Raw genomic sequence first — 17,402 nt, 5'->3', positions numbered from 1 at the left:
GCCTTGACAACGACAACATTACATTTGTATAGCGCCTTTCACGTCGGGCTGACCCAAGGCGCTGGATAGTCAAGAATTTCTATATGACAGCATGATAATGCAAGTGGTAATGACAAGGTATCAGGAGTTTATTGTATAGATGCAATATTAAACATATCTTAAATCACAAAACAAATGTATCAAATAGATTTACAGTACAGACCTTGCGGTTCAAGTGCAAATGAATTGAATCCTAAAGTTTAGATTAATGTAAAATGATTTTAAAATCCTGGGTCCCAGGAAGTAACTTGCTGAACTTCTTTTTCTTCATAACAGACAATTTCATCTCCAGGCCAAACTTCAAAGTCCTTATCCAAACTCAGGCCACATTCCATACCAGCCTTTACAATTTGCACATCATCTTTCAGATGTTTGAGAGAGGTGAGACAACCTGGACAAGGGAAAAAATGCTCATTATAGCATGAACGCATGATATTTGCTTTCACATTTTAAGTCAATTTTTATCCTCAATGATTTAGCCCTTGCATCTATACAATTTACTGGTCAAAGAGGAAAACTGACAACCTGCTTTCCAGCACACTGCCAGTAGAGTTTAATTTAAGTTACTTTTAACATTCTAGCATTTCTTATATATAGGACCTTTCCATAGTTTTAAAATCAATGGCAGATGATTAGGCATATGCCCAAAAATCAGTGGAGCACTGAGATGTTTGGTGTGAAAGGCAGTATACTAAATGTAAGAATGAAAGATTACAAATATAGTTAGCCTTTGTAATGACACTAATACAATATAGGAACTTTCCCCGCGCTCTGGATCTACATAATGACTAGAGGCATTGCGTTAAAACTGCACAAACTAGCATTTATACAAAGCTGATTACAAAAAAAAGGCTCGACATTGCTTTACAAAAAAGTCTACAAATACTTTACAAAAAAAGGGCAACTCTCCTTTAAACGACACTTCTTTCTGCTCGGGAACACTTATTTTCTGAAATGCCGAAATTCTGATTCTACGATAACACAATACAGAAGTGAATAGGAAACATGCCTTGCCACAAAACATTGCCATCCCGGAGGAGTTTAAAGTTCATCTTTCTGTCCAATTGACCCTTCTGGATTCTGCATCCTGCTACTGGGACTTTCTTCTTTCCTATTGTCACCTGGAAGATTGTCAGTACAGAAGCCACTCCTGAAAAGCAAAATAACAATGAGCAAAGTGCTGCTTATGGCATTAATTGGTAAATTATTATAAACAATACCTGACAAAGAATCTCCCAATTTATTTGAGGAGGAATACTGTACCTATTGTATTTTCCTCCAGTGCTGGTGGTAACTTGCTACTTAATTCATCCTTGAGATCATCAATGAGCTTATAGATCACTTTATGCAGTTTGATTTTTATTCCCTTCTTGACAGCCATCTGTTCTAGAGATTTGTTGGCTTGTACATTGAAACCATAAACCAGACCTAAAAATCCAAAAGAGTCTCTTTAAATTACCAACCATACTTTATGTACAGAGTGTACAACTTCAGAAATATACCTGACTGCAATTTTACCCTCTCTTCCAGCTAGAAAAGTTAACAATAACTGGGAAGCTATGAGCTTGCAATTTTACTCTCTCTTCCAGCTAGAAAAGTTAACAGTAACTGGGAAGCTATGAGCTATCAAAAATTTTGAGTACTCACCATCCAAAAATGTCCTTCCCATCCCTAAATCAGAATGGGAGATCTCTAGCCAACAATCTCAAATCAAAGTGAGATCGCAGGAGAAATAGGCCATTAAAAATCAAATCATTCACAAATCGTACCTGAAAAGGTTTCGGCCAATTTAATATCGTTTTCATTAATATCCCCAACACCAAAGTGGACCAGATTGAGCTCACACTGCTCATCAGCATCATAGCTTTCTAGGATATTTAGAATGGTCTCCACAGAGCCATCAACGTCACCTGCAGAAGAAATTAAGAACAGTTGTTAAAATATTTTCATCAACTTAATTTGTGTTTCCAAGTGACTAAAACAGCCCAAAAAACCAATACTGCTTCATAAAAGCAAATAACCAACCTATATGTAAACAACAAGATTACATTTGTATAGCGCCTTTAAAGACCCTCTATAACAGAGTACGTTAGAAAGGAAAGTAGCACAATTTCCCATTCAAACAAAGTGTCTAGTTTCAAAGTGAAAACAATACATATTTCTAAAAAAAATACTTTTTAGCAATCTTCTATTGGGCCAGATTGACAGATCATGAATTCTTTCACTCCTTCCACCACTATCCTCCATAGCCCTTTTCTATCTTATCCAGTTACTATGAACTGTCCTGTTCCTCCCAATCTCTAAATAGGTCATCTTACACAGTTTAATTGAGGTTCAGTCAGACCCCACTTGAGTATTGTGTTCAGTTATGGGCAACCAATCTCAGAAAGGACATACTAGCCTTGGTGTATCCACCAATAATTCTTGTACAGGTAAAACTATTGTTACCCCAGGCCCACAACATATACAGCTCCATTGCTATAACTGATATCACTTTACATAATATTCTGTGAAGCGCTTTGAGACGTCTCGAAGATGTGATAAGGTGCAATATCAAATACAAGGATTGTTGTTATATTCTGTAATGATCTTTTTAAATCCAAGAACGTTTCAATAGTAATGACACGTATGCACTTACCTTTCACTATTATTGAAAGCGAAAACTCATCCCGTTCTGTCCTCTCCTTTGGCCTTATTCCCATTAAATGTTTATTGGCTTTGTACATGGCTGATTTTCTACTTCTCCAGCTCATGTTACTGTAGTTCTCTCGCAGCTTCTTGTATGCCTCATGGTGTTCTTTCTGTTTGATCCCAATCACCTCTAAATCTTGCTTAATTTTTTCTTGGGTCTTCATGTACCTCCGCCATTCTAAAACTTCCCTGGCCCTTTGCTGCTCAGCCAAGCAATTGAGAAGACAGTTACCAAAGTGAAAGGAATCCATCAGGGCTTCAGAAGAATACAGAAGATGAAACTTGAACAGTGACTACCATACAAATATAAAGGGTTGCTCTGAAAAANTTATCAATACGGATGCATTCAAATACACTTTTGAAAAAACTAGTTACAAAACACATTTTACAACAATATGTTGAGGATTGTGTACTGTTCGAACCATAGAACTTTATAGTAGAGAATGAGGCCTTTTGGCCCATCATGAGACTGCTGGCTCTTTGAAAAAGTATTCCATTCAGTCCCATTTAAATGCCTTTAAAAAATAGCTTGGATGTCGGGTGAAAGAAAGAAGGTCTCTTTGGGGGTTGAACTAATGAGATGGGAGTCCTGTAGCTTAGTGGTTAGAGCACTCGCCCCACAAGCGAGAGACCTGTGTTCAATTCCCAGGCGGGGTGAAACGTTGGACAAGTTTCCTTACTCCACACTCCTCTGTTTACCTAACTTTAAGTAGGACCCCGGTTGTTAGTCGATTGGAGGATCGCTTTTCTGGGGATAATAAAAGAAATTGGTCACTCAATCTACGATTGTTTGTGGGACACTGCTGTGCACAATTGGCTAGCATTTATTTTGCGTACAAAATACCCAGTCAATTCACTTTACAGAATATTCTGTAAAGTGCTTTAAGACATCTCTGAGATATGATAAGGCACTATATCAAATGCAAGGATTATTATTATATCCTTCGCAAAACCAGGCAGGTCTGCAATAGCCAAAAGCAGAATTGGAGGTGTAGATATATCCTGAACCCCGCAAACCAAAGCCCTAACAGATAAGGCAGTCCTGTCTGATACAAAGTTCTTTTTAAAAAATAATCTTCAAGATATTTAAACCTTTTCAAAAACATCTTTTTTTTCAAATTTTTTACAAAATGATCAGAGATTTTTTGTAATGTGACTGTTATCAATCTGCAAGGACAAGTTGCTCTATGGGCATTGCTGGCACGTCAAGATTCCAGTTATATCACACGGGGTAAACACGTGTGTAAAAAACCCCCACAAGAATTAAACACCAGACAGACCAAACCTCTGACAATATAGTCCCATTCCTCTTAGTGCTCCTACTGAAACAACAAGGACCCTGGCCACAGAGATCTGAGCAAAGCACGTTATTTCATTACTCCCCACCTCAGATTCCACTTCAAGAATTTCATCTCCAGCAGATGGAAGCTCTTTCCATCCCACTATCTCCACCGGCGTACTGGGTGCAGCAGTGTTCATTGGCTTGTTATTCTCATCGAACATTAACCTCACTTTAGCCCAGCACTTTCCCGCCACCAAGACACAGCCTTTCTTCAGTGTTCCACGTTGGATGATGGTTGTCGTTACTGGTCTATAGAAAACATAAACAGCATTTAGTGCCGTTTTATACATTGCTAATAATTAAATACAGTAGAGCAGCAAATATCTAGATAGATGCCAGATGACCACATGCTCACTTAACTACATTCAGGCTGAAATCCCACAAATGAAAGTTTACAAAGTTTTGTGCAGAAAACAATTCACTGTAACCAGCAGCCGATTTATTCCCATGTGTGCCAGCAATTTGATTCAGAGTATTTGTTCAAGTGCAAAACGGAATTAGAGAGAGCGTGTGTGTGGGAGAGAAGAGACAAGCGAGGGAAAGGTGGCACAATTTAGTGCTATAGTGCAGTATAACTATTAGTAGAAGTAGTTTTGGTTAGTACTCTACCTTGTATTTTGTGTCATTACCCAATATCTTCACTGTTTTCACAACCACAACAGGGCTTTAGTTTGGATATCGAGCTCTCTGTTGTAACAGTTTCTGGAACTGCAACGGTGATAATTTACTCACCCTTTTCCTTTATCGGTCCGGCTTTCAATGACCGTGCCCTCAACAAGTCCTGTAGGATCAGCTTTCAACTCCAGCATCTCTGACTGGGCAACAGTAGCCTCGGTTAAAGCTAACAAATTGTCTCCCTAGGAATTTTCACAGTACACTGGATCAAAACAATGATCAACCTATCACACTTGAGAATGACACAAAATTTCAGAAAGAATTCAAACTTAATACAAATAGTTTACATCTAGACAAAGTAAATGGAAACAAAGACAATATTTTATTAAAGTATAGAACCTACTTCTAAAAGAATTGGAAGCAGGGACACCTGGGGTACTGACAGATTATTCTTACCCGACACTAGATCTAACAGCAATATATGTTGTATTATTGCAGTGACCAGTGCAAAACCTGCTATTACCTTAAAAGCTCCAGATGTATAATCAGGCTACAATAAGTTTGGCTGATATATAATGAGATCTGCAGACCACATTTGCAACACGATTCATAAACATCTAGGCAAGTCAGAGCGGTTTCCATGAATCAACATGACACAAGTCAGGTTACCTGCAGATTTAATATTTAGGAATTTTTTGATTCCTCTTGTGCATTTTAAAGGAAAGCATTAAAGGCACTGGTTTATGTCTGCAATTGCTGCAGATAGTAGGTCTCCCATTCTGAGCAATCAGGTTTTGGGGACCTTTCTACAAGAAAAAAAGGGGAAAAAGTTGAATAGCCATTTTTTTTATACAGGCTGCTCTTACAACCCTCCCCTTTTGCAGTTGGTTCAAGAGCAGCAATGGCAGAAACCCATTACTGTCCTGACTATTTAGCAAGGAAATGGTTTGTAACTAATCATGGTGAAGAAAGGGCAGAAAAGTAAATGTTTTCAAAGGGCAGGGGAAAGCAGCAAAACATTTTTAAACAACACTGGTGTAGTGTGAAAGTTACTGAGACCCAATCAATGCCATGTTCCTCTAGAAAAATACATAGGGTAACTTTCACAATTACCGTAAGAGCTGACAAACTTATAGACTGAATGTCACCACCATACTCCTCACAAACCACATCATGGGCAAGAAGTTCCTGCTTCACCCTGCCAGGGTCTGCCTCCGGCTTGTCGCACTTATTTACAGCCAGAATTATTGGAACTGCAACAAAGGAGAACAGTTAAGAGTCAGAAAAGGGGGCAAAAAACACAGGCTAATGATTACAGATTTTTTTAGGACCTTTTGAAGAAAATCTGCTTGTTAACCAATACAGATAATCAGCCCATTTAATTACTCAAAAACTTTTACAATGAAGTCTGGTTTTACTACAACAAATACTTGTGTATATATTGTTTGAGGCTTCAATCATAGGAAGGCTGCATTTCAAAATAACAAATAAACCTCTTGTTCCTGCAAAATTGCTCAGTTGACAGTCATAATAACAAATCTAAACTCAAAGAAAGCTCACCAATGGAACAAATGAAAGGCTGGACAATAGTAAACGCAACCAATAAATATAGTGAATAAATACAATAAATACAGTGAGTGGCACAGTGGATTAGTGCACTCTCCTTTTGTCAGTGATCTTTAATCCAAGCGGGACTGATGAAAGTCTACACACTGTTGGCTGAAAGCGTATTGTATGAAATGAGCTTGAGCAGTTTCAACACAACAAAACCTGTCTAATTAACCTCTAAACTGGTAATCTCAGAGGCAAAATATGACTGATATAGTTAATGTGTGAAAATATGCCCCCCCAGCTAACTTCGCACAGACGGGACTTGAACCTGAGTTTCCTGGGACTATATGGCTGAGCTTCAGGCAGATTCTTTGTAATAATAATAATCCCTACAATTGATCAAGTACCTTTCGTGTTAGGAGGACATCTCAAAGTGCTTCATTGAATTCATAGAATTACTATAAAATGTAATGACTGTATTTTATAGGCAAACGTGGTAGCCGATTTGTGCAGAGCAATATTCCACGAACAGCCATGAAATGAATGACTCATTTTACAAGGACACTAGGTTTTGCCATTCTGTGCATCTTTTTGTAAAATACTACGTAGGATTTTGGCAAGAGGCACCATTTCCCCTCTTCATGTTATCTTTCTTTCAAACAATCACTGAGCACAAAGCACAAAGCTCAATTTGATGTTGACAGTTCCTTGGTTTATTCCCCAAACATAAACTTACCTCGAGCATGTTTAGCATGTTCAATCGATTCTACTGTTTGCTTCATTACTCCATCGTCTGCAGCTACTACTAATATTACAATGTCGGTCACGTTAGCACCACGGGCTCGCATTGCTGAAAAGGCAGCATGGCCGGGGGTGTCCAGGAAGGTGATCTTCTCCCCAGAGGGTAAGCGCACTGTGTAAATAAGTAAGATGTTTCAAACACCACACAGGAACTGCAATGCAACAAAAGCAAATTACAGCAATGCTATGAACTGAGTGCACATGAAACTGTCTCATCCCCTAGGCCCAGGACACTTGAGGCCAGCTGTGGTGAGCCAGTTATTGTCTGATAATAACAACAACAAAATACATTTGTGTAACTCCTTTCATATCTGGAGAGCATCCCAGGGCGCTGGACAGTCAAGGATTTGCATCTGAGCAGGGGGTTGGGATTAGGAGGGGTGGCGGGCAGGGAGGTTGGGTTCAAGCAGTTAACTGAAGGCATGGACAAAGAGGAAAGCGTTGAGACAGGCCTTGAAGGAGGAAAGGGAGTGGGGGGCTAGGCAAAAGGATTGTGAGATAAGAGTTACAAAGGGTGGGGGAGCAGCCCTTCCTGAAAGGCTGAAGGCCCGACTGCTGATGGTGGGGCGGGCAGGGCGGGGGTCGTGGAGCAGGCCATTTATAGAGCTTATATTTAATTATAAAGCCTTTCATGAAACATGAACGAACGTGTTGAAGAGCTTCCAGCAGTGACCTAGGACCTTCTGGGTCTCAATGGCACAGATTTACATTAGGCAGTAACTTTACCAATTAAGTAATTGTGGTGGGGGGGGGAGGGTGGGGTGGAGAGGAGAAGAGAAGAGAGACAAGAGTAATTTAATTATTAATTCCATCATACAGTTACAGCACAGATAAAATAACGTGCAAACCACTGGAATTCAGTATTAAATCTGAGCAAAGGTAACTTTGACGTACCAAGGAAGGCACCTATATGCTGTGTGATGCCTCCTGCCTCCATAGCTGCAACTTGGGTTTTTCTAAGACTGTCAAGTAATGTTGTTTTCCCGTGATCAACGTGACCCATTATTGTAACCACTGGGGGCCTGGGCACAAGAGCAGCCGGATCTGCAGGAGGTCTGAAACAGAACAGATTTAGCGGACGTCTCACAAAGCTTGTTGTGATTGTGCATGATTTTAAACCAACTAGCACTGTAGCAAGTACCCCTAAAAAGAACCAGCTCATCTCAAGATTGCCAGATACAACATTACAAGATAAGTAAAGCATTCAACATGATGGCTATTTCTGTGGTTCTGAGGCTCTCGCTTGCTAGCACCAACGCATCACATCTTTAGTGAAAATCAAGAATTCTACAACTGCTAAGTGTCCGTCCATTTTAACAATAACAACAAATGACATTTGTATAGCACCTTTCATGTCAGGAGGATCTTAAATACATACCGGGCACCTGGTTGGCTCCCCTGTGGACAAAATGCATGCAATCTAGCAATTATCTGTTAGGGATTAAGCTTTCACAATGTGCAGAAGCTTCCTTCTAACTGTTGCTCTGTACAAATTTTATTAAAACCAATTTTTTTGGTAGTTATTTAGATGGAACAGTAGGAGGTAGTTAAGTTGAAATTTGCTGGCCTCATTTTTGGCAGTTAACTAGGAATTGAACATTTAAGAAAGAAATAATCGAGACATCGTTGGCAAGAGTGTGTGAGCAAACAGTTTCTTCAACGACTGTGACGAGTGCTATGTTTGGAATGTTGCTGCCCCAAACCTGAGCTAATAAGATAATATTAATAATCCTTGCATTCAATACATTGTCTTATCTGGAACACTCTTCCTCAATCTCTCCGCTTTGCCCCTTCTCCCCCCTTTCTCAAGTCCTACGTGAAAATCTTCCTGTTCGACTGTGCTTACGGCAACCTTCCCCCTCCCGCCCAGCTTGGAGTCAGGCTCCGCAACTGTTAAGCACTCTGAGACGCTCCCCTGAGCGGAGAGCGTTATATAAGTGCACAAGTTGTTGATGTTGTTATCAAGTCATCAAAAGTTTCAAAGCACTTCACGATTTACTGTGAAGTGTAGTGACAAGCACTGCTAGATGCTACCATGTTTGAAGGGCACTGTATAAATGCAAATTGTTGTTGACTGTGTAATTGTATGCAAAGATAGCAACCAACTTGCACACAGCAATGTTTCACCAAGAGCCATGAACTAAATAATCTATTTTATTTGGGGGATTGTTAGTCAGGATATTGGAGAAATGCCCTTCTATTTTTGAATAACACCATAAGATCTTTAAAGTTCACCTGAACAGGTAGATAGGACCTCAGTTTAATGTCTCATCCGAAGGACAATACAGTCAAAATTGTAAGCTCAAAGTCCCGACTTGGGGCTTGAACCCACAACTTGATTTAAGCACGAAACCTACCTCGTTACAGCATCTTTATTTTCTTTTACTTTATCTTGGGAAAGCTTTGCCCATTTAAATTTCATTCCAGATTTCTTTACAACCTCTTTTATCCATTTTTCATCGAGAAAAGAATCTGGTTCCAATGAATCCAAGTCAATAGCTGTGTTCAGTAGAGCTTCATACACATGATCTACATTTGGAAAGAAACTGAAGGGTAAACGAAAATATAGATTTCTTAAACTTTTAATTGTTTGCATGTTTTAGATATTTCCTTTTCTCTCCACCAAGAAACCACCATCTTGAATCAACGAGTTTTCACACCAGTTCTGTAACGAGATACAAAAATGACCAGGTGACTCACCTGGGATGGGGGGGAACTGTTTTTGCTAAGACCTAATCATGGCATGGCTGTGATTTATAAGGTCATTATATAGGGAACTGTGGGCATGAGTTTATGTATATGGTCCACAATGCTGGCAGCGTGATGCGCTGTACATTCCTGCTGTCTCACTCACTGTGACAAATATTGCTAAATAAAATATATTTTGTAAGAAGTATCTATAGTATATAGTAAAATGATCTACCAGTATCTTTATCCATAGCATCTGCAAGTTCGGACACAGTCATTATTTTCTTTATCTCCACTTCCTTCTTCATTTGCTTTTGTTTTATTGGAGGAATTCTCTTATCTTTCTTTGAAAAGAGAAAATGAGAAGACAAATGAACGTGAAAAGGCCAGCCAGCAGACACACAATATTCCATAATCAATACAAACAGGATTAATACAGGTATTAATATACAAAAATATACAGTCAATTCATTTTACAGTACAGTCTGTGAAGATAATCTCAAAATAATAAAATAATATCTCAGATACAGTATATAGTTTAGGACATGACCTGTCAAGCAACTGCCAGGATGTTGGAAGGCAAATTAGATGGCTCTTGGTCTTCTTTCACCGAGCAAATTCTTGTGTCTGAACGACACAATTTTAAATGCAGGGATTATTATTAATATTAATAAACTATAGACAAAAATCAAAATGATTTGGTAACCTCAGAAAACTGTGGGTGTTGGGGGGTGGGGGGAGGGGGGAGAAGAGGGGAATCATTACATCACTGCAGTCATGCATCTCTAACATCCAGCAATGCTCCAGGTCTGGAAGGAGGTGATCCTTAGAAGCTGCATGGCTCAGTGAGGTCTTTGGAGGAGAAAAAATAGGTGGACTCCTTGCAGCTTAGTGGTTCGAGCACTCGCCTCACAAGCGAGAGGACCTAGGTTCGATTCCCGGGCAGGGTGAAACATTAGGCAAGTTTCCTTACTCCACACATCACTGTTTACCAAGCAGTAAGTAGGAACCCAGTTGTTAGTCGATTGGCGGATCGCTTTTCTGGGGGTAATAATCCCTTTTGAAAAAAAACATAATTTGGTCACTTCAATCCATAACTGTTTGTGGATACTGCTGTGTGCAATTGGCTGTCACATTTCGTCCACAAAATACACAGTCAATTCATTGTACAGAATATTCTGTGAAGCCCTTTGAGATGTCTCGAAGACATGATGAGGCGCTATATCAAATGCAAGGATTATTATTATAATTTTCAATTAAAAAATGTAAAATCAGTAAATACACTGCACAATGTGACAATGGACCACACAGACCCTGGGTTGGGTTCACTGATCTCAGATGAGCTCTTCAGCACCCTGGATTATTGGAAGGGAAAAATTAGTCACTGTGTTCCTCTTGTGATTGTTATTCCATTATCTTTGCTGGAAAGACCAAGATACAAATGTCTAGTGAGACAGATGTGATTCCCCGTTGAATTGTTGTAAAGACTGACTACCTAAACTCACATGATGGATGATCATTTGGGAGAAATACCAAAGGGATGTTGGTGCCAAGAAAACTTATCCCATAGCATCAACCAGGATGAGTCAGTGCGCACAGAAGAGGAAGAAAAATACAAATGTTTATCATAGCGCACTGAAGAGTTCATCTGGGTAATACTAACTTTTGAAGAATCAGTCAGTCCAGTGTAAAAGAACCATTAACATTATTGGCTAATAATTGACTGTTTTATCATCTTTTTTACTGGAGGAATTCTCTTATCTTGATAAGATTTAAAGCCCTTGATGAGTATGTATTGTTAAATTTCTTTATTTACTGCCCACCTTGGAAATGGCATTTCCAATAAGCAGCAGTTTAACGGAGATTCTTACAGTGATTCAATAGGTTAATGTACCACCAGATAAGTAAACTAGCATAAAAGTTACTGCTGGGCAAGAAGTTACCATCAGTCAGCAAGTTCCTTACCTGTTTAGTGGCTAAACACCTAACGAGAGACCAAGTAAATTTGATGAAGTGGTTCTTGGGTATCCAGCAGCACAGCATGGCAGGCAGTCCTGGATCATAGTTTCTTAGCGTATGAATTTTGTGGCCACTCCACTTCCACATCACAGGCTTCAGCCTAATCAACAATCTCATCATCATCATCATCTGGTGGGAACAACACCATCCATTTATTCATTTTGAGTTATTCCGAATGATTAATATTTTGTGGAACGTCTACCACCTGTTCCCTTGACCCTCTGACAACCCAGCTTCCAACTACCCAACTACCCACTCCAGGCCCCCGACTTCTGGACTGCTTCTCTCGACATTGTAACTATTCCTCCCAATTTCAAAACCATTGATATCACCCAGTTATCATTTGGGGTGGGGAGGGGGTTTGCAAGGTCATGGAGAATTTGTAGGCAGCTGGGGAGCCCGGACTTCCTAGCGATGATGTGAATGACCAATTGTATCTGGACGATTCTTGTCCAGGACAACGAGAGACACTCCTTTTACTTTTCGAACAGTGCCATGGGATCTTTAATGTTAAACCGAATAGGCGGACAGGTCCTCAATTTAACATCTCATCCAAAGGACAGCAACTCCCAACAATGCAGCACTTCCCAAGGACTGTACTGTAGCGGTGGTGATAAGCATAGACTTAGAATCTTGTTATAAATGTTGTAATCAAACAACAGGTGCCACATCCATCACTGTTTATGGGCATTTTGCTATGCAAAAATTGGCTGTCACAAAAAACACCGTCGCTACACATTACTTACAACAACAAGATTACATGTGTATAGCGCCTTTCACGTTGGGAGGCCTACTTACAATATTATCCTGTGAAGTGCTGCCTTCCAGGCATCCTCTTGATGAGTTAAAGCGCTGTACCAATTGAACGGATCATTTATTTTACCAGTGTCACCCACAGGTTTCATCCGAGAGATAAAATGTTTGTGCAGGTCAGTGGTGCTCTGGAATTACATGGGCAAAAGCCTCAACCTTTCACAATGGCTTGACTACACTAATTCCTCGCTTGCCAGACTTCCCAACTCTTCCATACACAGGATGCAGAAGATTCAGAACTCTGTTTATCATGTCCTTTCCTGCACTAAGCTCTGTGAGCCAATCACCCCAAATCTTCACTGTCAAGACCTTCCTCTTTGACTATGCCTTTGGTCATCTTCCCACCCCACACCCTTGATCTTCATTCCTCTTGACTCCAACCCACAGCTTGGGTGCAAACTCTTCACTGTCCAATGCCTCCTTGGGACATCCTCACAACATGAAAGGCACTGAATATTGTTTTTGGTCAGCTGGGTGTCTGTCACCAAGCTTAAGAATATCCAAACCAAACCGAGAATTCCACGCATCCCATGTACACATGGAAATCCCAGAGATAGACTGTTGGAATGGACTGTGCACTCGCTCACTGGAGGGACACATCCTGCTTACCTAATTCCAGAAACTATTACAACAACAACTTGCATGTATATAGCGCTCTTCACATGGGGTAACATCCTGCAGCACTTGGTTGGCAAAAGCTGAGGCACAAGTTGGCAAAAGCCAAGGCTTGGGGACCCCAGAGTGTGCATTGGGGTAACTGCTGGAGTCTAACCAGCTAAAACCGCATAACGTGCCACTGATATCGCTGTCTGGCAAGCTTTCCCGCTGCTTGTCTTGTTCGTTTGTTTCACCCACAAAATATACAGTCAATTCACTTTACAGTCTAGTCTGTGAAGCGCTTTGAGACATCTCGAAGCTGCGATATCAAATGCAAGGAGTATTATTATTATCATCAAATTCTGATGAAGGGTCGTGGACCCGAAACGTTGAGTCAACTTTCCTAGAAGCTGCCTGACCTGCCATTGAGTGTTCCCAGCGACTTCTGATTTTGTTTCATTATTATTATTATTATTATTTTGTGTAGCTCCTGTAGCTCAGTGGTTAGAGCACTCGCTTTGCAAGTGAGAGACCTGAGTTCAATTCCAGGCAGAGGGCGAAACCTTGGGCAAGTTTCCTTACTCCACACAGAGCCTAATAATAATCCCTCCAATACCAAAAACAATAATAAATTGGTCATTTTCAATCCACGACTGTTTGTGGGACATTGCTGTGCGCAATTGGCTGCCGCGTTCGCCCACAAATATACAGTCAATTCACTTTACAGTGTGTTCTGTGAAGCGCTTTGGGACGTCCTCCTGACGTGAAAAGCGCTATATCAGATGCAAGGATCATTATTATTATGATTATTATTGTTGTTCTCCAGCTGGGACCACACTGCCAGTTAGGGCTTTGGCCTGTGTGTGTGTGTGGGGGGGGGGGGGGGGGTTCCAGGAGCTGAGGGGTGGTGGGGGGGGGGGGGGGTCCCAGGAGCTGAGGGGTGGTGGGGGGGGGGTCCCAGGAGCTGAGGGGTGGTGGGGGGGGGGGTCCCAGGAGCTGAGGGGTGGTGGGGGGGGTGGGGGTCCCAGGAGCTGAGGGGTGGGGGTCCCAGGAGCTGAGGGGTGGTGGGGGGGGGTCCCAGGAGCTGAGGGGTGGTGGGGGGGGTCCCAGGAGCTGAGGGGTGGGGGTCCCAGGAGCTGAGGGGTGGGGGTCCCAGGAGCTGAGGGGTGGTGGGGGGGAGTCCCAGGAGCTGAGGGGTGGTGGGGGGGGATTCCAGGGCCTCAGTGACCGCTGTGATTTGTTGTTTTGAGAAAAGCCTGAACTTTAACAAAAAAAAACAGCAAATCTCCAGCAGTTTAAGCCCTGAGAGCCGCCGCCGCCGCCCACCCCCGACAGTCTGTGTGTGTGTGTGTGTGTGTGCGCTGTACCTGCTCGGCCCAGGGCCCAGGGCCCAGCCCTCAGCTCTCAGCCCTGTCAGACCCGCCGCCCTCCATCCCCCCAATCACAGCCTCTCCTCGCACTGGGCGCCGCCATCACACCTCCCACAAGCCACCGCGTCGACGAGCAGATTACCAGCCGTTTAAGAATAACAGCCGTTCCCCTCTGGGAGTGGTGTGATGGTGTGATGGAGAGAGGTGTGATGGTGATGGAGAGCGGTGTGATGGTAATGGAGAGCGGTGTGATGGTGATCGAGAGAGGTGTGATGGTGATGGAGAGCGGTGTGATGGTGATGGAGAGCGGTGTGATGGTTGGATGGAGAGCAGTGTGATGGTGATGGAGAGCGGTGTGATGGTGTGATGGAGAGAGGTGTGATGGTGATGGAGAGTGGTGTGATGGTGATGGAGAGCGGTGTGATGGTGTGATGGAGAGAGGTGTGATGGTGTGATGGAGAGAGGTGTGATGGTGATGGAGAGCGGTGTGATGGTGTGATGGAGAGAGGTGTGATGGTGATGGAGAGCGGTGTGATGGTGATGGAGAGCGGTGTGATGGTGATGGAGAGAGGTGTGATGGTGATGGAGAGCGGTGTGATGGTGATGGAGAGCGGTGTGATGGTGATGAAGAGAGAGGTGTGATGGTGATGGAGAGGTGTGATGGTGTGATGGAGAGCGGTGTGTGATGGTGATGGAGAGTGGTGTGATGGTGATGGAGAGCGGTGTGATGGTGATGGAGAGCGGTGTGATGGTAATGGAGAGCGGTGTGATGGTGATGGAGAGAGGTGTGATGGTGATGGAGAGCGGTGTGATGGTGATGGAGAGCGGTGTGATGGTGATGGAGAGCGGTGTGATGGTGTGATGGAGAGAGGTGTGATGGTGATGGAGAGTGGTGTGATGGTGATGGAGAGCGGTGTGATGGTGTGATGGAGAGAGGTGTGATGGTGTGATGGAGAGAGGTGTGATGGTGATGGAGAGCGGTGTGATGGTGTGATGGAGAGAGGTGTGATGGTGATGGACAGTGGTGTGATGGTGATGGAGAGCGGTGTGATGGTGATGGAGAGCGGTGTGATGGTGATGGAGAGAGGTGTGATGGTGATGGAGAGCGGTGTGATGGTGATGGAGAGAGGTGTGATGGTGATGGAGAGCGGTGTGATGGTGTGATGAAGAGAAGTGTGATGGTGATGGAGAGTGGTGTGATGGTGATGGAGAGCGGTGTGATGGTGTGATGGAGAGAGGTGTGATGGTGATGGAGAGTGGTGTGATGGTGATGGAGAGCGGTGTGATGGTGATGAAGAGCGATGTGATGGTGATGGAGAGCGGTGTGATGGTGTTGGAGAGAGGTGTGATGGTGTGATGGAGAGAGGTGTGATGGTGATGGAGAGCGGTGTGATGGTGATGGAGAGCGGTGTGATGGTGTGATGGAGAGAGGTGTGTGATGGTGATGGAGAGCGGTGTGTGATGGTGATGGAGAGCGGTGTGTGATGGTGATGGAGAGCGGTGTGTGATGGTGATGGAGAGCGGTGTGTGATGGTGATGGAGAGAGGTGTGTGATGGTGATGGAGAGAGGTGTGTGATGGTGATGGAGAGCGGTGTGTGATGTGATGGAGAGCGGTGTGATGGTGATGGAGAGAGGTGTGTGATGGTGATGGAGAGCGGTGTGATGGTGATGGAGAGCGGTGTGATGGTGTGATGGAGAGAGGTGTGATGGTGATGGAGAGCGGTGTGTGATGGTGATGGAGAGTGGTCTGTGATGGTGATGGAGAGTGGTGTGATGGTGGTGATGAGAGAGGTGTGATGGTGATGGAGAGCGGTGTGTGATGGTGATGGAGAGTGGTGTGTGATGGTGATGGAGAGTGGTGTGTGATGGTGGAGAGCGGTGTGTGATGGTGTGATGGAGAGTGGTGTGTGATGGAGAGTGGTGTGTGATGGTGGAGAGCGGTGTGTGATGGTGTTGGAGAGCGGTGTTTGATGGTGTGATGGAGAGAGGTGTGATGGTGATGGAGAGCGGTGTGTGATGGTGATGGAGAGTGGTGTGTGATGGTGATGGAGAGCGGTGTGTGATGGTGATGGAGAGCGGTGTGTGATGGTGATGGAGAGCGGTGTGTGATGGTGGAGAGCGGTGTGTGATGGTGATGGAGAGCGGTGTGTGATGGTGATGGAGAGCGGTGTGTGATGGTGGAGAGCGGTGTGTGATGGTGATGGAGAGTGGTGTGTGATGGTGATGGAGAGCGGTGTGTGATGGTGGAGAGTGGTGTGTGATGGTGTGATGGAGAGTGGTGTGTGATGGAGAGTGGTGTGTGATGGTGGAGAGCGGTGTGTGATGGTGGGTGATGGGGAGCGGTGTGTGATGGTGATGGAGAGCGGTGTGTGATGGTGGAGAGCGGTGTGTGATGGTGATGGAGAGCGGTGTGTGATGGTGATGGAGAGCGGTGTGTGATGGTGATGGAGAGCGGTGTGTGATGGTGATGGAGAGCGGTGTGTGATGGTGATGGAGAGCGGTGTGTGATGGTGGAGAGCGGTGTGTGATGGTGATGGAGAGCGGTGTGTGATGGTGAGAGAGGTGTGTGTGGTGATGGTGAGGAGATGGATTCGGTGTGTGATGGTGATGGAGAGCGGTGTGTGATGGTGATGGAGAGCGGTGTGTGATGGTGATGGAGAGCGGTGTGTGATGGTGGAGAGCTGTGTGATGTGATGGTGATGGAGGACGGTGTGTGATGGTGATGGAGAGTGGTGTGTGATGGTGGAGAGCGGTGTGTGATGGTGATGGAGAGCGGTGTGTGATGGTGATGGAGAGCGGTGTGTGATGGTGATGGAGAGCGGTGTGTGATGGTGATGGAGAGCGGTGTGTGATGGTGATGGAGAGCGGTGTGTGA

At 43.6% G+C, this 17,402-nt stretch overlaps 2 protein-coding genes across 5 annotated transcripts in view; one reads left to right on the top strand and one right to left on the bottom strand.

Annotated features, from left to right (window-relative positions):
- Positions 1-98: 98 nt before the first annotated feature.
- On the bottom strand, positions 99-14,645 carry mtif2 (mitochondrial translational initiation factor 2). 4 transcript variants are annotated; one of them, XM_042332881.1, is made up of 15 exons: positions 14,524-14,645; positions 12,545-12,687; positions 11,693-11,875; positions 9,963-10,071; positions 9,397-9,568; positions 7,934-8,094; positions 6,975-7,151; positions 5,801-5,940; positions 4,805-4,929; positions 4,117-4,321; positions 2,678-2,930; positions 1,809-1,949; positions 1,303-1,467; positions 1,049-1,189; positions 99-430 (listed from the first exon to the last, which is right to left on the bottom strand). In XM_042332881.1, the coding sequence occupies exons 3-15, from the start codon at positions 11,873-11,875 to the stop codon at positions 261-263; spliced, it is 2,142 nt and encodes a 713-aa protein (XP_042188815.1). In that variant the 5' UTR covers positions 12,545-12,687; positions 14,524-14,645; the 3' UTR covers positions 99-260. The 4 variants fall into 4 exon arrangements, with proteins under 4 accessions (XP_042188815.1, XP_007890593.2, XP_042188816.1 ...); XM_007892402.2 differs by lacking the exon at positions 12,545-12,687; XM_042332882.1 differs by lacking the exon at positions 12,545-12,687 and having other exon boundaries at positions 4,805-4,887.
- A 96-nt stretch (positions 14,646-14,741) lies between these two features.
- prorsd1 (prolyl-tRNA synthetase domain containing 1) overlaps positions 14,742-17,402 on the top strand; it is an 11,264-nt gene continuing 8,603 nt past the window's right edge. The window contains exon 1 of the mRNA XM_042333153.1: positions 14,742-14,843. Within this exon, the coding sequence (XP_042189087.1) occupies positions 14,742-14,843 (102 nt within the window). The remainder of the gene's footprint in view (positions 14,844-17,402) is intronic.

This window comes from Callorhinchus milii, unplaced genomic scaffold (assembly GCF_018977255.1).
Source record: "Callorhinchus milii isolate IMCB2004 unplaced genomic scaffold, IMCB_Cmil_1.0 Scaffold3, whole genome shotgun sequence".
Classification (NCBI taxonomy): domain Eukaryota; kingdom Metazoa; phylum Chordata; class Chondrichthyes; order Chimaeriformes; family Callorhinchidae; genus Callorhinchus; species Callorhinchus milii.
Note: the sequence above shows the minus strand (reverse complement) of the source record. Positions and strands in the feature narration are given on the sequence as shown.